Raw genomic sequence first — 22,499 nt, 5'->3', positions numbered from 1 at the left:
AAATTTTTTCAAAGCGAGCATTGATTTGAGATTTGAGAACAAAAAATAATCGCTGTGGGGTAAATCTGGTGAATACGCTGGATGGAGAAGTAATGAAACCCGATTCATGGATTTTTGACATCTTTTTACCGACTTGTGCCGCGGCGCGTTGGTTTGGTGTAACGGTACTTCGTTTTTTTTTTTCAAATACGAACATTTTTCGGCGATTTTGCCATTCAAGTGCTCCAATAACGCTATGTAATAGTTGCAGTTGTCAAAAGTTCAATCAGTTCAACCTGCTGTTTCGAGGAAAAATGTTTCATTCTATTTTATTACACTCTGATTCAAGTAGTTCGTCACACTTAGCAGGAAATTTGGAGATCCTAGAAAGTATTTCTAGAAAGAAAGTTCCGGGTATTTTTTGTCACAATGTATATAAATGATCAGCGTGACGAGTACCTACAAAATTACGAACTATTCCATTAGTTTTTGAGATATCGCTCTGAAATTTTGCAAACGATCTTTTCGCTTCCAGCAGTTGCTTATTTTTTGGAATCGCCGATATCGAAGCACTGCAGCACATAGCTGCCAAACATACAATCACGGAATTTGGCAAGAATTATTGCTTAAGTTATATCTACAGTTTCCGAAGAAATTGTTCAGATCGGTAGACAAACATACATACAATTATAGCATATAGCTACCGTACAAACTGTTCGTTCAAAATCCAGTTCATATATAGAAAACTTTTTTATTTGACGAGATATCTTCATGTGACTTGGCACGGATTATTGTCAAAGTTATAGCTCCAATCTCCGAAGAAATTGTGTAGATCGGTGCACTATAGCATATAGCTGTCATACAAACTGAACGACCATAATCAGAATAAAAATCTTTTGATAGCCATTTATGCCATAAGAAATGCAACTGTGTATGGTATTATCCACGTAATCCTTGTGCTTGAAAGCGAAATCATTACAGTGTTGTTTTTTTTTTTTGGAAAATATATAAGTATATAGTATAAAATATTAATATCCTTTGACTTTGCTGGCTGCCATGTTGTATTTCAAAAATTTCATTTTGCATGCTTCCTGGCAATATCTCTCGCTTACAACTTTAAAACTGAATAAATAAACGTCGCCTTTGGCAGCTTTGTTGTTTTTGCAATTTTTTGTTTATTTTAAAAGTCATATTTGTGTTACAAGCATGTGAGCTTACTTGTATTACAAGCAAACTATTTTTCCATTTTTATTTTTTTTCCACGATCTATAGCTATATATAGTATACCATATATGTATATACATACATATATACATATGTATATGCATGTGTGTGCGTGTGCTTATGACTACAAAATGTTAAACGAAAATAACTATGTGCAAATAGTTGTGATAGCAATCACAGCAACAAATGTTACAATACAACATAAATATGCGCATGTGTGTATGTATATGTATTGCTGTAAGCTCATCGCATGCAAAGGCTTTTTAGTTGCCTGGTGACAATACAAAGCAGCGAGTGAATGAAATTTTTTATTTTCACAGAAAAAGTTGTTGGGAAAAATTCCGCACAGGCGGCGCTCATAAAACTCTGACAAATTCACGAGAATTTCATTTATGCATGTCGTCCGTTGTTGCGATAAATGCACGCAACGGGTTGTGTGTATGTGTGTGTGTGTATGAATGCAATACAACACACAGTAACAACAGCAACGGCAGCAGCAATTATTGTTGACATTTCAGCGTTGGCATGAACACGCAGCGTTTAAAATGCATACTTTCACAGAAGCAGACACACATACATTGGTGTACTATGGTTGTATGTGTGTGCATTTGCATGCTAAATGCAAAATGTAAAGTAAATTTTTATCAAAGCAAAACCTTTAGGCTGATTTACGCCAAATACGCCAGACACGCCATGGATGCCACACGAAGCTATGAGTTTAAAAATGTGCGTTTTTTTTCTCTCCAATGGCATGTAAAAATTGTCTCGGCAAAAAAGCGCAAATTCTCGGTAGAGATTTAAACGCTGCAATTAAATTTTTTTGTGGAAAATCACGGATGAGCTTTTGCATAATATTTTTCAGCTTAAAAGTTTTCCAGCATCGCCGTTGCATGCGTGTAGCTGCTGATTAAAAGCGCTGGAAAATTTCGACTGGGATTTTTTTTTTTTTGAAATATGTGATCATTTGCATTTAGTGGAAAAAATTAGTTTTCATGAGTTGATCATCATGCAAAGTTACTTATAAAAAATAGTTACGCGTGTTTTCTACAATAAACCTACTATCAAATAATGAGTCAGTTAAGGGTTTAGATGGTTTTCCTCTGGTAAAAAACAGCCTCTTTTCAACAGTTTTGCTTTTCACACAAAAAATTAAATATTTTATTAGATTTTCTTAATGTTACAAACATACACTATTAACAATGAAGTTCTGAAATTTTCGAAAAACAAAAAAGTTAAACCAGTGACCCCTCAGAAATAAGATGTGCCCGCGTTCGCAACATAACTCTTTTCAGGATCATCTAAAGTGGAAAAATTTCGTGTTTTAGTTAAAACCTTAACTTAGAACTTGGACAAAGGAAAAAAAAATCTGACAATTGGATTACCGCAGACGGTGAACGCAAAAGTGAGTCGAGTCGTCCGGGTGGATGACCACGCTCCAGTTTTGAAAGTTTTCGAAACAGTGGAGTGCCGGTGGAAGCAGAGGAAGAGGAAGACCTCTACTCCGTTAGAGAGATCCGTATCTCGAATCGGCGACAAATAGTGAAAAGAAGAAAAATGTGGCGCGCTATTGTTAACTCAGTTATAACCGCGTAAACGCTGACTATACCAGTAAAGAAGTAGTTCAGTTTTCACATTATCAGTCTACTATTTGAAGCAGTTTCTTCTACTCAAACTTGAAAAAATCGTTTGTATATTACATTTTGTCACTTTTTCAGTTCTTTAACCGAAAAATATGTGTTTGGCGGAATCGAAATTAAAGGTTTCAGCCCCTTAGACATGCTCTAAAGGTGTTCTAAGTTCAAAGAAATTAAGGCAAGATTGCTAGAAACAATTTAAATTTTGAAAAAATTCGCTTTCATGGCAGAAAAAGTACTTTCTGAATACTTGCCTAATTCTCCTACCTTGCTTCAGCTCTTTGTCCTTGACTTATAATACACTTGCTGCTATATTTTTAATTTCCTCTCACTACGCGCAACTTTAAAGCAGTTCCCCCATTATCCCCCACCCAGCCGGCGTAAGAGTCATTTATATTCAAGTATTTTGCAAACATTTAACGTCAAGTGGCAGCGACCAAGGAATTGGTATGCGCTACTCATAACATCAAGATTACCACTGTTTACGCGCACACATACACATGCACTTACAGTATGTGCGTGTGTGTATGTGAGCACCACCCAGACGCTATTCAAAACGTAATTTCGCCACATAAAGCAGACTTGTCGTCCTATTCATTTCTTATCCTGCTTATCTGGCCGCATCGGTCAAACCAAGCGTTGGCTCGCGGTGCGGTGCCTCATTTCTGGCGCATTTTCGCAGCGCTTACTGTCACTTTGCTCACACAGCGCCTTGACAAGTCAACTTGACTTTGACTGCGACGGCGTTGTGGCGTTGTGGCGCGCTGCCACGCATTTAAGTTTGAATGACCTCATTAATTTTCAATCTGACCGCTGTGATTTCGTTGTAAAAAATGTTCCAACACCGCACAGTCTTGGTCAGTGTCACGCCTACAAGCGTCTACTCATGCCACTCCCCCTCCCCAGTTGTAGTTAGTTATTTATTGGTTGTTGGGTGTGCGCAGCTCAGTCACACCCACATATACACGCAGCAGGACCTGCAGCATTTCTTGGTTGGCAACGCAAGACGCGCGTTGCGTCTCCTGCGAGTTGCTCGGACGTCGTTGCTATTCAATGATGAATTGTTTGTCAGTTGCGTGGCATTCCGTCGCTCATTTGGCCGCGGCGCACGGAGTTTTGTGCTGGTAATGGTAGTTAGTGTAGTAGCTGGCTGTGGGAGGGTTGTTGTTGTTGCCAAATTGTTGAATGTTGCCCTGTTGTGTGCGCTGTGTGCTGTGGCAGAAATTTGCGTACAATTTTTTCATATCCAAGATTTATGATGATAAATGAGTTGCAATTGTGAAATGCCGAGCGGCAGCCAGCAATTGCTCATTACTCATACCACGCGGTGGCCGGGCTGTCGGCCGCCATTGGAATGTCGTTTCAAGCGCAACTGATTGCGTCTACTTGCCGTGCAGATTCTATTATTTGTATATTTGCTGGCAGTTGCAAAGCACTATTGTTGTTGTTGTCGCTTAAGTCCACAAGCAGCAACTCTAATTGGATTTGACGGATGCTCAGGCATCTTTATGCTCGGTTATTTATTTACTAACTTCTACTGAGTGTCCTCTGCCCTGTCTTGCCGCACTTCCGTCTGTCACAACAGCGCTGTTCTGTTATGGGCTGCCGACACAGCCTCTTCAATACCGCTGCTTTGTATATCATATTCGAAGATTGAGTGGCCGCTGGCGGAAATCATTTGCCGACAAATTGTTCTTCATAAAATATTTAATAATTTGCCAATTTTATGTACGCCGTAATGATTTATTGATTTAGGCAAGTCAGCCCGCCCCAAAAGGGGAGGAAGTGAAAATTCATTCAAATTATGAAATCATAAAAGCAACAAGAAAGTTTATTATGATTGGAGTTTAATGTGCGAAATATTTTACGCTTAGTTGCCATTCAGATAATTAGAGGCTTTGGAAACGTGAACGCGAGGTTTCAGACAAGGCGACTCCATATCGTGCAACTTCTTCAATCTATTGCTGGAGAAAATAATACAAGCGTCAGAGGTAAATAGAGAACGTACAATCTTCAATAAGAGTGTACAGCTACTGGCGTACGCCGATGACATTGGTAGTATTAGACTTGGTTTGAAACCCTTGTCAGCCCCTCGAATTTTCAGCAAAAGCACAAATTGGGGTATGTTAAATTTGAGTTTACTGTGGAGCCTTCTGATAATATAATTTAATGTTTTAATGATTTGTTTACGAAAGTCTCGAGCAATTTAGAAGTCATTCACAAAAAATGTATCAACAGAGCTCGGAGCAGCCATCTCCAATAATTGTTAGAAGCAGTCAGTACAGAAGGTTGCTCGGTTTATGAAGTAAATATTACAAAACTAAAATTTTTTTTGTTGGAAGAAATGCGCTTATTTATTAACTAGTAGACTAACTACACAAAAGTACTTTAACAGCTACTTAGGAGTTAATATTGACTTTGGAAAACTAAGGACGTACAACATGCTTGAGGTAAAAGCGCTTCAAGAGAAAACTTTTTTGCTAAAAGGCATATGTTTGTTTTCATTCAAAGTGAAATTTGTGTTCGTAGAAAATATTGCTATTTAGAAATCACCGCGCTCCCCTCACAAACACCGCCCACACCAGAACACCATCAACTCGTTAGAAGCCACTTGTTGAACAATCAAAATTAAATTGTGAATTGCTTGTCTCCCTCAATGTTCCAATAAGAAAACTTTCACTACAAAAAATGTTACTTAAGAACTTGCCACAAAAACTTTGAACTTTTAACCGAAAGTAAATAAAATGTTATAAAATGAAATATGCATTGGCCAAAAAGGTAATGAAAATAAAATATTGAATAATAAAGTGAAATAAAATAAGCGCTTTTGTCTGCCTTTAAAAGTTTTTCAATATTATGACAGCTGCTTATGCCACTTTCCGCACTTTCGCCACACTTTTGAAGCATCACCTGTATGTAGTGCCCGTAAGCGCATAAGTACCAGCATAAGTAAGTGAGTGGAAGTGGAGGTGGAGTGCAACACGCCACACTAATACACATACACGTACGTTTTTAATATGAGCTGACGTTGGAAACTTTTGCTCAAATATTGAATATTGAAGTTTCAACTTAACTTTCTTCATGCACACCGCCCGCCTCCACTCCACAACCGCCTGTGAAAGTTATGGCAAGAAAGTGTACGCAGCACGTGACACGTATAAGTTGCTGCCGCCACTGTGTTGACGTGCTAGCGTTCAAAGTACGCACGAGAAGTTTACGAGCGCACTGCCTCGGCGTTGCTGCTGCACACGCCGCGCTTGCAGGTGAAATTTTCGGTGTAGTATTAGTATTTGTGTGTGTGTGCGCTTAAGTGGCCCCCCAAAATGGCAGTTTTCAGTCACGTAAAATGTTAGATGAAAATTAAATATAAGCGCTTTGTCCATTTTACCACTCAAAAGCAGGAAACGCACAGCAACAACAAGCCGTAAGCGCTACTTGTGCTGCCTTGGTGGAAAAAGATAAGGACAGTAACGCTGGCATTGCTCCATTTTGGTTGGGGATACAATCATTGATTACAAATGATAAAGCTGCTAATGGACACGACGAGCGAAATCATTTAAAGGCAATGAGGGTGAAAACTCGTAAATTCAATATGTTAATACATTCACAATGGAAAATCACTTTTGGAGGGTCACTCTATTATAGAAAGCTATATATGTTAACTGGCCCATGACATTCAAGCACAAAAATATACGACTTTCCTGATTTGGTGGGTGGGGGCTACAAATAAAGAAACATGGCTTCTTTCAAATATTAAATTATTCTACTATATGATTTTATGAGCTGTTGACATTATATAAAAAAATCGTCGAACAGAAACCAAATTCGGAAATTTGAGTGTAAACAGAAAAACTAAGACAGAACGTTAACTTCGGCGGCGCGAAGCTAGACACTACTTCAAATAGAAAAAGTGTAATAGATTGTATGACTATAGCTATACACTATAGTGTCCGAACTGAATAAATTCTCTGAAAATTATACAGAGTTTGTCCGGAAAGTAATGGGACTGATTTTCTTTCGCCGCGACTGTACTTCGGAGCGTGAGCGCACGGACTGAATTCGGTAGAATGCGTTCCCAGCTAACGACCGAGTGGCTGATGAGTTGTCTCCAAGCACCTGGGGAGTCAGGACAAACATTTTCACGCGACATGTTTCTATGAGTGGTGCTACCCGAAAATGCAGCGTTCTTTAGGGCAGAGGTACGCGATTAAATTCTGTGTGAAACTCGGTACATCTGCTACAGAAACGTTTGATATGATTAAGCAGGTTTAACCAGATGTTGCTTTAGCAAGAAGGCTGGTGTCGGTGTGTTTCGGTGACACCAGGCCCTTTTGGAGGGAGGAAGAGGTCGCTGATGAATAGGCAAATCTATGCTCATTGTCTTTTTTGAAATTGAGGGCATCGTCCACCATGAATTTGTCCCTCCTGAACAAGCCGTCAACGCTAAGTTTTACGTGAAAGTTCTCAAGAAACTCAAACGAAGGGTCAATCGGGTCAGACAAGAGATATCGCAGCCGATTGGAAGTTGCACCACGACAACGCCCCGGCTCACAACGCCTTTCTTGTGAACAATTATCTACCCAAGGCCGGCATCCCAGCACTTCTGCAGTCGCCCTACAGCCCAGATGTTGACCTCCTGGCCTTTTTTTATTTCCTTGCCTGAAAAGGCCGATGAAAATCAAGCATTTTGAGACGACAGAGTGGATCTAAGCAACATGCACTTCGGCTCTCAAGGCTTTCTCGGAGAATGCCTTCCGTGACGGCTTCAGTGCTTGGAAATCGTGCTGGCAGCACTGCACAGAAGGAGCCTATTTCGAAAGTTTTTTAAAGAATTGTAAGGATTGGTTCAATCAATTTTTTTAAATCGACTCAGTCATTTTACTTTCCGGACAAACCCTGTATAGCTGACATACAAAGTGACCGATCCAAATCAGGTTTTTGTATGAGAAACTTTTGTGTTTGATGAGACACCTTAATGACGGTACAATTTCACAATAACTTGTTCAGAACAGACCCCACACAGATCATATATTTGTCACACAAACTGACCGATCCAAATCAGGTTCTGGTATAGAAACTTTTGTATTTGTGAATGGTGTTATAGCTTTGAGGCGAAGTTAACGTTTTATTTTCCTCCTCAACACGGGACTAAACATAGTATACCAAGTGCAATTCCCCGCCATCTTGACAGCAATAGAATCTAACCTAACTCAAGGCTAGAAGACTGAATGTTTATGGTTGCAGGATCCGGTTCAATAACGCCTTCGTGGAAATTTTCAAATTCAAATTCCCAAAGTTTCCTATCTTGACTCTACTACTCATATTAGCTAACAGTAAAATTGCGAATTACCACCAATTCTTTGTGTGCTGGCATCCCTCGTAGTGAAATTGCGCATTATTGCTACAATTTTGTAACAAAGGGGAATATAATATGGTGCAAATCAAAGGATTAGTTGTCGTTAATTTATGGCCTTGCCACGCATCTCGCATTGGAATTGCGTAAATTTATTTTGCAAAGCAGAGGGAAGCAGAACGCTTGTCAACGTTGGCGCTTTATTGTGACTTATCGCAAGCCACGACAATTGTTGAGGTTGTTGTAACATGGTAGCATTGTTGTTGTAGTTTGAAGTGACCACTTTCAGCAGTGTAAATGCGCTTGAATTAAGAGCACAAATGCATAGTAGAATTCCTGTATTGAAACTGCATGGAAATGTGCATGTTTGTGTTGTTGTTGTAACACGTCCGCACACACAAACACATACATACATTTACATTTATGTGGTTTGGCATTTTGCGGCAAAAAGCCCTTTGCTGACCACTTTTAAGTGCTGTCTTCAGCGCTGCTTTCAATCACTAACACTTTTGGTTGTTGCCGGTTTTGTTGTTGTATTGTCAGCTAACACTTTTGTTGCTACTGTTTTTGTTGTTGCATTGTCAGCGTTACTTTACGCATCGGAGTGTCGGTGGCCACAATTGAACGCCTCTTCAAAGTGACCGTCAACGCATCGATGACAACAATTTAAAAGCTTTGAGAAAAAACGCTGAGAACCACAACTACAACAACAGCAACAATGGATGTCAGTTAGCTAGCCATCGGCATGCACTCAACAATATTAATTTCATTTATTGTATTTCCTTGACAGTTCTTCGTCGTCGGCCGCTTCCACAGTGTGCGCCAATAAACACACGCACACATCCTGCCGATAAGGCAATGCCAATGCTCTCACTATTGTTTTTTTGCGTCTTTCTTTTTTTTTGTTGTCAGCATTGCGCAATATTTCAAAAGGTTTATGCCGCTCAGCGCATAACTCCATGGCACTTGGTCAACTTGTGCGCCAGCAAAGGGTTCCAGTGCCTTGTCAATGCTTGCTTTTAAGTGCTCTCTTGTGTAAACCATTCATGCGCCTGTGTGTGTGATGTGTCGATTTTCTCTGCTGTTTTTAGCTCACACTCGCATTGATTTTGGCGAAAAAGGTGTTCGATGCGATATTTATGGTTAGCACGTGCGTAAACGAATTTGTAAATCGCACCTTTGCTTGCCGTACATGTCCGTTGTCCGTCTGCAGTTGTGAAGCTGTAAAAGCGTAAGTGTTGTTGCGAAATGCCATATCTCAATGGAAGCGACATAATCCAATGCAATCTGCTATAAATAGCAAGTGTATGTATGTGTGTGTGTGTGTCTGTGTTCACATTCCCCAAGTGATTCAAATTTATCGAAAAACTTGCGGGACAAACTTCCGAAGTAAAACACTCTTCGTTTTGACAAATTTCTATACAAATGGTTGGAGGTAAAGAGGTCTTTGCAATTTAGGGATGGTGAAAGCGGCCAATAGTATTGGAATAATAAACCATGGAAAATTGTATCTCTTACTGTGATTGACTTTGAGGATTTTCTTCAAGAATTTGAAAAATCAATATACTTATAACTAAGACTTGTCTAAGGCCTTTATTTTCCCATTTGTCACCTCTTTTTTCCTTATTCGAAAAAACTGCCATATATCCGTATACTTCCTAGTTCCATTTCTGGTCCCACCTTTAAGTTTAGCACTGTTTTGGTTAAACTTCAATCTCTACTGTTAGCTATTTTTTTCAATTTCATGCTTTTTTTAGTAGAAGTTATAACATATTATAGTTCTGGGCAAGTTCCAGTTCAATGGAGATATCATATGTCTATAATGAAATCTACGGATTCTAAGGAAAGTTCTACCTTCAACAGAGTATACTTGTATAATATTGGTACAAAGTTTGTTACAAAAAGAAAGCAACTTCCGAGAACATATAAAATATGTACCGAAATGCCACAGACGGCATTGCTTATCTCTCTCTGTCCCATTGTTCAGCCTTTGCATGAGTGAGGCTGAAACATCGCGATAGTCTTACTTTCAACAAACCAGAGACAGCCGAAACTGACATTAGCCGTCTCAACAAATTTGTGATAAGCTTAAGACGCTTTGTTGATTTGTAAGCGTCTTATGATAAAGTATACAGCAGTTTTATGTAACACAATGAACTGGCGTTACAAGCTGTCGAAGTGAGATCTCGCGCTAAAACCCATTCCTCCAAAAATTTTTTACAAGCATGTCATGAAACGTATTACTCTTTGGCAGTTTATCATCGCAGAAGCAGTTTAACTTGGTGCAAGCCAGTTGTTTACTGCTATTGCCTGCCTCTCTCGGGTTGTTCTTCTTCCTGTATAAGTTTCTTTTTGTGTTAAATATTGCTACGGGTGATTATACAATTGTCTTTTAAGCCTACCGAAGCCAGCATATGGTAACTATATTGAGAACAACAACCTGAGTTTTTTTTAGGGCAGTCTAGTATATGTTTGAACTATTTGAAGTGGTAACCTACCAGTAACAGTTTAACTTGGCGCAAGCCAGTTGCTTTCTGCTTATGCTTGTCTCTCTCTGCCCTTTCCCCTAACTGAATAGTTCTTTTAAGGTTTGGGAACCTACTGCGAAAAACGAAATTCTGATCCAGGACGTTGTTAACCTCAATCCAATTAAAATTTTCTATTCATCCATTTAAGTTATAAGTTTTAACGATAAATATGTAACCTAAGAGAGTTAGAGAGAATGAAAGTGTTTGGAATACACATGAATTCAGATACCAACAACAAGAACAGACTTTATACTACTCCAACCAACAGTTTCTAAAAAAATTTGACTGCTTATTTTTAAAAAGTCATCAACAATGATAGCATTAATCGCAGAAAAAGGCCCCTATTAATTTTATATACGCGCACGCTGTTAAATGTCAATAATAATATTTTTTGTTTAATAACACCATAACTGTCCGTTTCGGCGTCGAATATTCTCTGTTTTTAATACCCAAAATTTCCGCTCGCTTTTTGTGCGCCACACACAACATGCCACACACATAAACGCCGCTCAATCACATATTAATCCTCAATATATCAAAGAAATCGTGATAAATGACGGATTTGCTACATAAATGGAATTAATATTTTTCAAAATTTGATACACGAAATGCGTGAGCATACTAGTCAAATTTTATGACCGAAAATCATAACGAAAAATGGTAATGAAACCATTTAAATGCAAGCGTGTTGTTGCTATAAAAAGTAATATGTGCGTACTCTGAACATAAATATGTATTAGCAGGGCAATTAATTCTGTAAAATACACACATTTTATGCAAAAGCATGCCAGGCGAGTTGTTATAAAATTACTTGGTAAATTAAAAAGAAAAATTCGTAAATTTGGCAAAAATATTTTTCTGTTGAAAAATTTTTGTTTACTTATGGATGCACGTAATAAATTACTCTTATGTAAGCTAGTAAAGTGTTCAAAAGAACTTTTTCCACTTTTACTTCCTTTGAGCATTTTTAAAATTTCGGCGCCATGAAGAGACAGCGTTAATCAGTAAGCCTTAACCGCTTCATCAAACACTTTGATTGCTTATTGCAAAGCGTAAACTAAGCTAGCTGATAATCGATGATTAAGGAAAAAGCGCACGAAATTAACGTAACGTAGCGAAAAGTTACAGTTTATTAGGCAAAAAAGTGAAATGTTTAATGAAGAGGGTCATAAATTAAACACAAAAAAAAAAAAACAAAAATAAAATCAACTCCGTTGAAGCATAATACCCCTCACAAATACAAAAGCTTCCATACAAGAAGTTGGTTTTGATTAGTTATTTTGTATGAGGGCTATGTATATGCTATGATTGTTCGATTTCAATTTCTTTGGAGATTGTACCAAAGCCTTAGATAATAACACATGCCGAATTTCATGTCGATATCTCGTAAAATACAAAAGTTTTCCATACAAGCACTTGACTCCAATCGGTCAGTTTGATTTGTTTTGAAGAGATTGATGAGTTTTGGAGGGAAAAGGATGTGTGCAAAATTTTAAATCGATATCTTAAACACTAAGGATGGACGTTTATGTTTATATCTTTTTTAAAGGGTCTCCGACATTCCCTTCTGCTGCATTCAGGTTAAGAAGGGGCTTGATTGTGCCATTGCTTGGCAATGATTGAATTTCCGATGATGATATGGAGAGGGAGGAATATCCATGGAGCAGGAGGCTTGTAGATGATAGCGTCAGGTGTAGGTGGCAAAACCGTTGAGACAATAGTCCTAACGGTCGAGAGACTTATAAGTACATCCGTGACACTGGCTTTATTGAGGGTAGCCCAGCCTTCAGATTCTGTGTGTCTTTAGATTTCGGCTGAATCTAGGTTTTTTGCTTACGCGGTTTTTTTACAAATAATTATTTGAATGCGTTTTTTTATAAGGGGCGGTTTCAAGACTGGATTCATGTCATTGCAGAGTGCCAGATGTACTCGGACATTAGAGATCTTGATGGTATGAGGATTAGCTGGACTGATGGATATTTTGATGCTAACGGTGTGAACTCCACTAGCCAAAATGCCGAACTGTTACGGTCGTAGGCTCGTGAATTGTTCAAGCGACGAAGGCGTTTAACTGAGAAATACGATTTGCTTTTGTATGGGTAGTTTGTGTATGTGATGTATCATTTCCTTAGGTTATGCAAGCAGGCAATAACTAGACTTTTAGTAGGTAAATCGGCTAACATCATCCGCGTACTCAGTCATATAGGAATAGAAGGAAATGAAAAGGAAGATGGGAGGCTCCGATTGAGTGCAGCTGGAGACACAATTTCCCAAAGTTATCTCAGACCATAAAGTTCCTTCAAGGATAGAAGTTATAGCCATAAGTCACACGGCGAAAAGATCAGGCGAATACGGTGGCTGCGACACGAAATTGGCAGCAAATTTGGTGAAAAACTTACGAAGAATCAATGTTGTATGTAGTAGTTAGCAGCCCGTATTTTCGGCATCCTTTTACGTATAGCTTCACAAGAACGACGCATAACACTTAACTAGTATTTCTTGTTTACAGTTTGGCCGATCGTAAGGAATTGGGAGTGCACCGCACCTCGATAATCAAAGCAAAGTCAATATAATCTTCATTTTTGACCTGCCTTGGCTTGGCTTTTTCGGCTGCAGCTCAGCTTTGCCATGATATTCAGCCGATTCATCGTCTGTTTCCGGGTCGTAAGCGTAGATCCAAACTCATCGTCAGTAATAATACGTTCCCTGATATCCTGGCAGTCGGAAGGCGTTGTTTCACCAACGTTAACGCGACGCTATTTTTCGAAAAAATTGAGTGATTCTAGAACCAATCGTACTTTCCTTTATCTTAGGCCCAAATGATCATCAAAATTGGTTTTCATTGATCCTTCCGGCATTCCAACGATGCCAGTAAGATCTATTTTTCTCGTTACGCTGTTTTCAGACTCCGTGAGCAAAACTTTTCTGGAACGGCCGGAACGACCGACCGAACTCACCTAACTCTGGAAGTTTGTTTCAAACTAAGGTACGAACCGATAAGAAAAGACGGGGTATTATAGGGAGTGAAGAGCGAGCTAAGAAGAGCATCTCTTGAAAATTTAGATTTAAATATTTATAGCATCTAAACCCATCAAAACTGGACTGCCTAGTTGTCCAAAATTATTATCAAACAAAAAGTTGGATACTATGATCAAAAACTAACCGTTCATGGACAAAATGTTCCAATTTAAAAGTTTTAGACTAGGAATAAATAGAGAGACGCTCGGAAATCCTTCCACAACCCATTTCATCACCCGCAATTAAGAGAAAAAAGCATTTTGACGATTTTGTCCTCAAGAAACGACGATTGGAACACATTTTTATTTTTCTAAATTTCTGTGTGAATTCAAATTAAAAATTTCTTTAATAAAAATATGCCCCATGCGATTCTGCAAATTTCTGCGTTTTTACTTTTTCTCTACGACCTTTAGTTTAGAAGTTATAAGCATTTTTGTATTCGCTTGATTTCGGCGGTTGCTTGCTGCATGCTCCTGGTCGCCTGGTAGAAATTTGAAATTTTGGCACCAAATTGAATGCAATTTTTCTGCAGCGGCGGCGGGTGCACTACAAATTTGTAGCATACGCAAAGGGGCCAAATTGGGAGGGCTGCTTGCTACATGCTCCTGGTCGCCTGGTAGAATTCTGGGATTTTGGCACCAAATTGAATGCAATTTTTCTGCAGCGGCGGCGGATGCGCTACAAATTTGCGTGGGGTATAGCATACGCAAAGGGGCGAAATTAGGGACACGGATGTGAGCATATAGTATGTCCGGAAGTAGTGGAAGCTCCTTGACCGGAAGCGGAAATTCGGAGCCCCACTTCCGGTCTGGCGACTAAACCGGAAGTCGCAAACCGGAAACGGAAACCTCGAACCGGAAGCGGAAATTCGGAGCCCCGCTTCCGGTCCAGATGCAGACCGGAAGTTGTGGACCGGAAGCGGAAATGGCGCCCACTTCCGGTCTGGCAGCGAAACCGGAAGTCGCGAACCGGAAACGGGTGTCCCGGCCCGGAAGTATGGATCCTTTTTCCCACTTCCGGTCAAGGGCCTGTCCCCATTTCCGGGCATTATATATGCCCACATCCGTGTCCCTAATTTCGCCCCTTTGCGTATGCTATACCCCACGCAAATTTGTAGCGCATCCGCCGCCGCTGCAGAAAAATTGCATTCAATTTGGTGCCAAAATCCCAGAATTCTACCAGGCGACCAGGAGCATGTAGCAAGCAGCCCTCCCAATTTGGCCCCTTTGCGTATGCAACAAATTTGTAGTGCACCCGCCGCCGCTGCAGAAAAATTACATTCAATTTGGTGCCAAAATTTCAAATTTCTACCAGGCGACCAGGAGCATGCAGCAAGCAACCGCCGAAATCAAGCGAATACAAAAATGCTTATAACTTCTAAACTAAAGGTCGTAGAGGAAAAGTAAAAATGCAGAAATTTGCAGAATCGCATGGAGCATATTTTTATTAACGAAATTTTTAATTTGAATTCACACAGAAATTTAGAAAAATAAAAATGTGTTCCAATCGTCGTTTTTTGAGGAGAAAATCGTCAAAATGCTTTTTTCTCTTAATTGCGGGTGATGAAATGGGTTGTGGAAGGATTTTCGAGCGTCTCTCTATTTATTCCTAGTCTAAAACTTTTAAATTGGAACATTTTGTCCATGAACGGTTAGTTTTTGATCATAGTATCCAACTTTTTGTTTGATAATAATTTTGGACAACTAGGCAGTCCAGTTTTGATGGGTTTAGATGCTATAAATATTTAAATCTAAATTTTCAAGAGATGCTCTCCTTAGTTCGCTCTTCGCTCCCTTTAATGCCCCATCCTTTCTTATCGGTTCGTACCTTAGTTTGAAACAAATTTCCAGAGTTAGGTGAGTTCGGTCCAGCCGTTCCAGCAAAACTGTGTTGACGGAGGCTGAAAAGAGATCAATGAAAACCAATTTAGCCCTAAGAAAAGTAAAAGCGCATCTGGTACCACTCACTCAATTTTTTCGAAAAACAGCGTCGCGTTAACGTTGGTGAAACAATGCCTTCCGACTGCCAGGATGCCATGGAACGTACTGTTACTGGCAATGAGTCTTGGATCTATGCTTACGACCTGAAAACAGAAGGTCAATCGGCCAAATATTGTGGCAAAGCTGAGCCGCGCCGAAAAAACCAAGCCAAAGAAGGCCAAAATTCAAGGTTTTGTTGACGGTTAACTTTGATTATCGAGGTGGGTGTACTCCGAATTCCTTACGACCGACCGACCTGTAAAGAAGAAATAATATTTCAGTGTTATGCGTTGTTTGCGTGAGGTTATTTGTAAAAAGATACCGGAATTATGCACGGACAGCTCTTGGTTTTTGCACTACGAGAATGCAACGTCTCATATTACATTGATTCCTCGTGAGTTTTCGCCAAAATTTCAAGCAATATCGCACCGCAAGCACTGCATTCGCATGATTTTGGCGTCAGGTGACTTCTGGGTATTCAGCACACTCAGACGATCGCTCCGGGGACACCGTTTGGAGCCAATTGAAGACTTAAACGTGAATCGCTACAAACATTGAAGGCTAATACTCGTAGAAGAAGAAAGAGAAGAAGAGAAAACGTTAATAGTTTTATCACAAATAATTCATTCATGCAAAATAATGTATTAATTTTATTTTTCATAAATTTACAGGCGAAAAAAAACGATTTAATAGAAACCACTCATATTGAAACAAAATTTGATATATATTTTTATATATTTCAGAAACGATTTTGTCAAGCACGGTGTGGGGACACAGTTTTGTACCAGCAGACAAGAACTACAAACTGGACAAGAGATTTTCAATTCCAAAAACAACCACGAAATTTGAAAAGAACTTCATGAAAAGCGAGAGATTTTAACTTTAGACAAAAACACAGCAATTTTGGACCAAGAGTAACGATTTTTTAGCGAGAACATAAAGAAATAACAATTAGAGTATAAAGTCAAATAAAATAAAAATATAAACACAAAAATCATAAAACAAAAACAACAAACGTGTTATTAATATAAAATAATAATACCTTGCAATAAAGGCCGCGGCGGTGGCGCAACAACAACAGCAACGCCAACAGCCGCAAAGTCCCACGGCCGATCCGCGCGAAAATGGCGGCGATGGCGTGGGACGGCAGCAGGGCTCGCCCTCGACGAGTCCATATCCGCCGCAGAAGCGGGTCAACGGCGGCGGGCCACCCGACGACGATCCACCTGTCGACCTGTCGCCATTGACTGCCGCAAGCACTAACTTAAGGAATTAACTATGCGTCCTGTCGCCACACACTCACTTTCGCATCCTTCATTATATCATCATTTGCGCTCAACTATAACCTTCATTTACTTACACTGATTATTTAGCGCGAGCGCGTTTTCAGCGGCGCTAGTTGAATTGCTCAGGAAACAACTTTTTCCCACTGCGATAAAAATGAACCATAAAAAAAGCAAAGGATGTCACTGTATAGAAAGGATAACGCGGCATAGCGGCCAAGCGGAAAAATACAATAATGATATCCGGCGAATGGTGGAGATAACGCAATTGCGTAAATGAAATGAACAAATACAAGCAAAAGAAATTAAAATAAAATTTAAATGCATTGGAAAGCGGAAGCAGTGCAAAAGCACAACAACAGCAACAGTACAGCGGTCAAGTTAGTGCGAACGCTAGCTGCGAATTCGGTATTGTAAAAATTTCAAACGATTTTTATTTTTGCAATGCCCTGCTAACCTGTGCTCGCATGCAGCTCTACTTTGTTAACATTTCTAACTACTTGCCCGCCAACAACAATTTACTGGCGCTGCGCATTTTAATCTCACTTAAACGTTGGTCTGCTTGGCTTAAGTCGACTGAATGCACGAGTCTGCTTTACTGCTGTTGCTGCCAGTTTCGAAAATGGATTAAAAAAATTATTTGAAAAGTGAAAAACTTTTTCAGCATGCCACCGCAGTTTAGGATGTGCACACCCTTGTATTTTTCTAAAAAGAAAGTAACAAAAGCGCACAGAAGAAAAGGTAGATAATGATAAGCGCGCTCAAGCGATTTGACAGGGGCTCTAGCAGCAAAATAAAGCAACAAAGCCAAACGGAGTAGTGGCAGGGGATGCATACATGTACTTATGTAGATAAATATGCATAAAAGACAATGTTAAAGCGCGTTGAATGCGGGTTCAAATGTTGAAATTATTTTTATAATTTTTTTTGTTTTATTTTTCGATGTCAACATATTTCTTACTTTTTTTTTTGTGTACTTAAGTTCCCTTTTAGATTTCATTTTTATACCCTGTTTAAGTTAGCCGCGAAGTCTGCAATATCCAGTAGGAAAAGTTGTGGACCCCATTAAGTGTATCCATAAATCGTCAGCATGATGAGCTGAGTCGATTTAGTCCTAAATGTTTCTCCGCCCATCTGTGAACATATGTATACGGCAACTAGTCTCTCAGTTTTTGAGACATCGTTTTGAAATTTCGCACAGCTTCTTTTCTTTTCAAAAAGCTACTTCTTTGTCGGAACCGCCGATACCGGATCAATATACCATATAGTTACCATATCAACTAAAGGATTGAAATCTACAGCTTATATGGAAAAGTTTTATAGTTGAAGAGATATCTCAACGAAATTTTGCATAAATTATTTTCAAAAGCAACGATACAAGATCTGCAGAAATTTTCGAGATAAGATTGCTATAGCATATAGCTGCCATACAAACTGAAGGATTGGAATCATGTCCTTGTAAGGAAAACTTTTTTGTATGACAAGATATTTTCATCAAATGTGGCACGCGTTATTATACAAAACAGTCCCATAATATCTAAAGAAATTGTTCAGATCAGACCACTATAGCATATAGATGCCGTACAAACTCACCGATCGGAATCAATTGCTTGTATGGAGAACTTTTTCATTTGACGAGATAGCTCCACGAAATTTGGCACGGATTACTGTCTAAAGCAACCCTGCAATCCCCGAAGAAATAGTTCAGATCGGCTCACTATAGCATATAGCTGTCATATAAACTGTCCTAACAAAATCAAATACTTTAAAGACTCTGCCTTATTTGTGAAGGGTATTTTAGCTTCGGCACAAGCGTAGTTAACGTTTTTTCATGTTTCTTATTTTTTTTTTATATGTTTTTGTGGTCTTTTTCTTATTTTTTCCATTTTTATCAGCGCTTTGTGTTGACATTTTTTTAACGCTTTTGTTCGCGTGTGAGCGTAACGCCAGTAATGATTAAATTTACTTATCTGAGTTTTTGGTTAAACATATATTTTTGTTTTTATTGCAAATTTTGTTGAGCTTGTTTTCATTTCCTTTTCCCCTTGCCGCCGGCATTGGCTGCTTAAACGTAAAGAAATTAATTTGCATTTAAATGAATCTCAAACTGTCCACTTTTTAGTATATAAAAACAAAAAAGTAAAAAAAAGTATTTTTTTTTTTTGAGGTTCCGAAAAAGGCAGAATGCCTCAGGGTGAGTATATCCGTAAATATAACTCTAGCTACAATGTGTTGACACTTAAAATGCGTTGAGTTGTTTGCCTGCATGAATTAATTCTCTTAAAGCGGATGAAGTTATGAGAAATTTTGCGAGTCCGTGAGTAAAAGCTGTGTTAAATCTATATAGCAGTGAGCAGAAATTTTAAATGCTTTGCAAAAATTTGGCCAGATTTTGATGCTACAAAGCACAGCTAAGGACAGTAGTAAGTTTTTAGTGTAGTAAATAGGCTTTGCTCTTGTTAAGGCTCGGTTCGAGTAAATGTTTGCTCCATTTCGTGCCGCAACATCGATACATTGCTATTCATAAAGACAGAGAAACAGAGTCAAACAAGTAGGCTGAATCTTCTCTAAAGAAAATAAAGACTGTTTGTGATTAACATCGACTGGCTACATCGAAGACAAAACGCTCACAGGGTTCTACGGTCGAATTATTGAGTTGATTTGCCACAGAGGTGCAGATAAACGTGCTCTTCAAAAATTCACTCTTTGAGCAAAATGTTGAGCCAAACGAGAGAGAGGAAGCCCTACTTTGCGAACATCTCGATTTTAGTGTACTGCTGTATCAAGTAACGGATAATCCAAGTAGAGGTACTTTTTTCAATAAATGCCAAATAATGTTCTTTCGAATGATAATAAACATTTCCATCAAATTTGAAGTTTTTTCTTTAAAAAAGTAGAGAAGCTCGAAATGGAGGTTACATCAAGGCACAAGCTAACTAACTTCAAAAAGAACTAAAACATCATTTTCTTTCTTTAGAAATTTTTTGTTTTCTTTTTAGAAAGTAGAGATCTCAACAGACCACTAGGCTAGCAATGGATGGATGAAAACACTCCAGCTCTGAAAGTATTCGGCGCAATACCCGCCGGGGGAAGCGGAGGAAGAGGAAGACCTCCACTCCGTTGGAAGGACCAAGAGGAGAAGGACCTGGCTTCGCTTGGAATATCCAATTGGCGCCACGTAGCGAAAAGAAGAAACGACTGGCGCGCTGTTGTTAACTCGGCTAAGCGGTGTCCACGCCAATTAAGAAGAAGAAGAAGAGATCTCAACAAGCGCAAAGCCTACCGACGTCTTATAAAAAATACTTTTTCGATTTTAAGGGATTACATTGGTTTACGGGTTTCAAAAAGTTTTTTAATTTTTTATTATCTTAGTAAAATTTTACAATACATTTAGATTATTTTCCTAAATCTTCCAGTTCATCTGAGAAATATTTTCGGAGATACCGCCCTGAGAACTTGTACAATTCTTAAAGATTTGGACGAAGGTTTTCTTTTGCGATTACAACTATTTGTAAAAAAAATGTCGCGAAATTTTCACTGAAATTTTATTTTTTGTAAAAATTTCTGCCAAAAATCCAATTTTCAGTTTTTCCCCCCCTCGTCCAAGTTCTAAGTTAAGGTTTTAACTAAAACGCGTACTTTTTTACTTTAGGTGATCCTAAAAGGAGTTATCCTGCCAACGAGGACTCGACCTTTTTCCGATGTTTCACCAGAAATGGCGCCGCAATGGCCGAGTTTAAAATATTTTTTTCCAAAAATTTTAAAATACCTTTAATAGTGTATGTTTGTAACAATAAAAAATTCTAATAAAATATTTCATATTTTCTATTAGAAAAAAAAAATTGAAAAAAGGCTGTTTGTTAGCCGTGGAAACCCATGTAACCCCTTAAATAGTTACAAGGTATTTGGAACGCAATAAAGTAAGTTTACACAAAATTTTGTGAAAAAAATAACAATTTTTTGTAGAAAATAAAAAAATTTCAAAAACTTGCATATTTAATTTTTTTCACATAGTTTTTGAGGTTATGTAAAGAAGTTGTGGTTCTATGGTAATAAACCTGGAACTTTAATTTAAAGTTTTTTTCCTTTAGAACGCGTAGTTTCGGAAATCGATATAACCCTTTACAACATTTCAACCGCACCCTTTATCTTCCGCTGCCCGCACTCACAAGGTCCTTAATAATTTTTTCATTTATTTTTGGGTTTCTAGCTTTCATTTTCAACGAAGTTTATTCTACTATGATTTTTTCTACTCTCAAGCATTATCTAACCTGATCAACATTGGAAAATATCAAGCTTAATTTTTTCATCAAAAGTATTGTTAACGTTTTGAAAACTCAATATCTTCTTTAGTAACAACTCTACAGCCACAATTTTGTAAGCTTTTACACCCAACCAACCACAGTTTTCAAAAAAAAAATATGTCTCCAAATTCATAAGTGAAATTTCTTGTACGCAACTACAATAAACTTGCTTAATTGGAAATACTAAGGCACATGTGTGAGCGGAAATTCTTACAAACACACCAACTTCTAAGTTAAATAACTATTTATGTAGTTATATGAAATATGCAAACCCGACAATAGCACGAAAAGTCGCAGCCACAAGCAACGCACTCAATATTTAAATAATTTTTCCAATATACGCCGGCAATTGGGAAATGCGAGCATAAATAACTTTGCGAAAAACCACTTAACCGCACAAACACTCCAGCACGCGCACAGGCAAGCAAGGACAGGACGCTACGTGTTTATGCATGAGTGACGTCGTGTGTGCGCGCACTTCCGACGGCTGTGCCGAAAATGTCAATTTTATATACCAAGCAATGCGCTAAAGCGGCTACAAACGAGCACCAGCCCCAGTTAGTTAGCTAAGAAGTCACCAAAAAAGCACAAAAACAAAAAGTGAGAACAAGACAAAAGTTATTGGAAATACCAAAAACTTGCGAACTTAGCCGAAATTTCGCCAAAGCCCAAATTACGAACGCACAACGCGACACTGAGCGTCAGAAGGCTGTGGCGCTGCCTTGCCGCAGTGTCAATGCAGATTTGTAGCGCTTGAAAGCATTGCGGCCGACGCGCCGCTATCGCCGGCACTTGACTTGCGCTGGAGCACGATTTGTGGCGGTTTTAGGCGGCAGGAGAACGGCGCGCTGCGGCAGCGTGCGGTTAAGTAGTTTGTGTGCGGCAAATTGGTAACATTTTGCGGTTATTGGCTGCAGCACTTAAAACGTTCATAAGTATGTATTCGTGTGCGTGTGTGCAGACGCCGGAAGTCACTTGGCTTGAATGTGAAATGCTCAAAGGCACAAAAGGGCGAATTGCATTAAACAAACTGGCTGAGTGTAAGAAAATGCAAAGTTGCCAGCGCGGTTGAAGTGTGTGTGTCAGCGCGTCGCCTTTTACACGCCGACAGTTTGGCAAGGCGCCCAATAATGTCATTCGATTGGTTTATTGTTGCATTAAAAGTGTGATTATGCGATTTGCACACAAGTGTCGAAT

The 22,499-nt window shown here is 39.0% G+C and overlaps 1 protein-coding gene and 1 long non-coding RNA gene across 6 annotated transcripts in view; one reads left to right on the top strand and one right to left on the bottom strand.

Moving 5' to 3' along the window:
• Nucleotides 1–16,720, top strand: part of LOC120776675 — a 222,251-nt gene extending 205,531 nt beyond the window's left edge. For all 5 annotated transcript variants that reach the window (XR_005705453.1, XR_005705454.1, XR_005705452.1 and 2 more), the window contains one exon: nt 16,459–16,720. Coding sequence is in view for 2 of the 5 variants with exons in the window: in XM_040107548.1 (XP_039963482.1) it covers nt 16,459–16,578 (120 nt within the window). In the remaining 3 variants the exon portion in view is untranslated. The remainder of the gene's footprint in view (nt 1–16,458) is intronic.
• Nucleotides 15,182–16,409, bottom strand: LOC120776677. Its single transcript, XR_005705456.1, has 3 exons — nt 16,038–16,409; nt 15,704–15,971; nt 15,182–15,636 (listed from the first exon to the last, which is right to left on the bottom strand). It is a non-coding gene; the product is annotated as an uncharacterized LOC120776677 (long non-coding RNA).
• Nucleotides 16,721–22,499: the final 5,779 nt, after the last annotated feature.

This window comes from Bactrocera tryoni, chromosome 5 (assembly GCF_016617805.1).
Source record: "Bactrocera tryoni isolate S06 chromosome 5, CSIRO_BtryS06_freeze2, whole genome shotgun sequence".
NCBI classification, from domain to species: Eukaryota; Metazoa; Arthropoda; class Insecta; order Diptera; family Tephritidae; genus Bactrocera; species Bactrocera tryoni.
The sequence above is the reverse complement of the archived record's forward strand: the minus strand, read 5'-3'. Positions and strand labels throughout refer to the sequence as shown.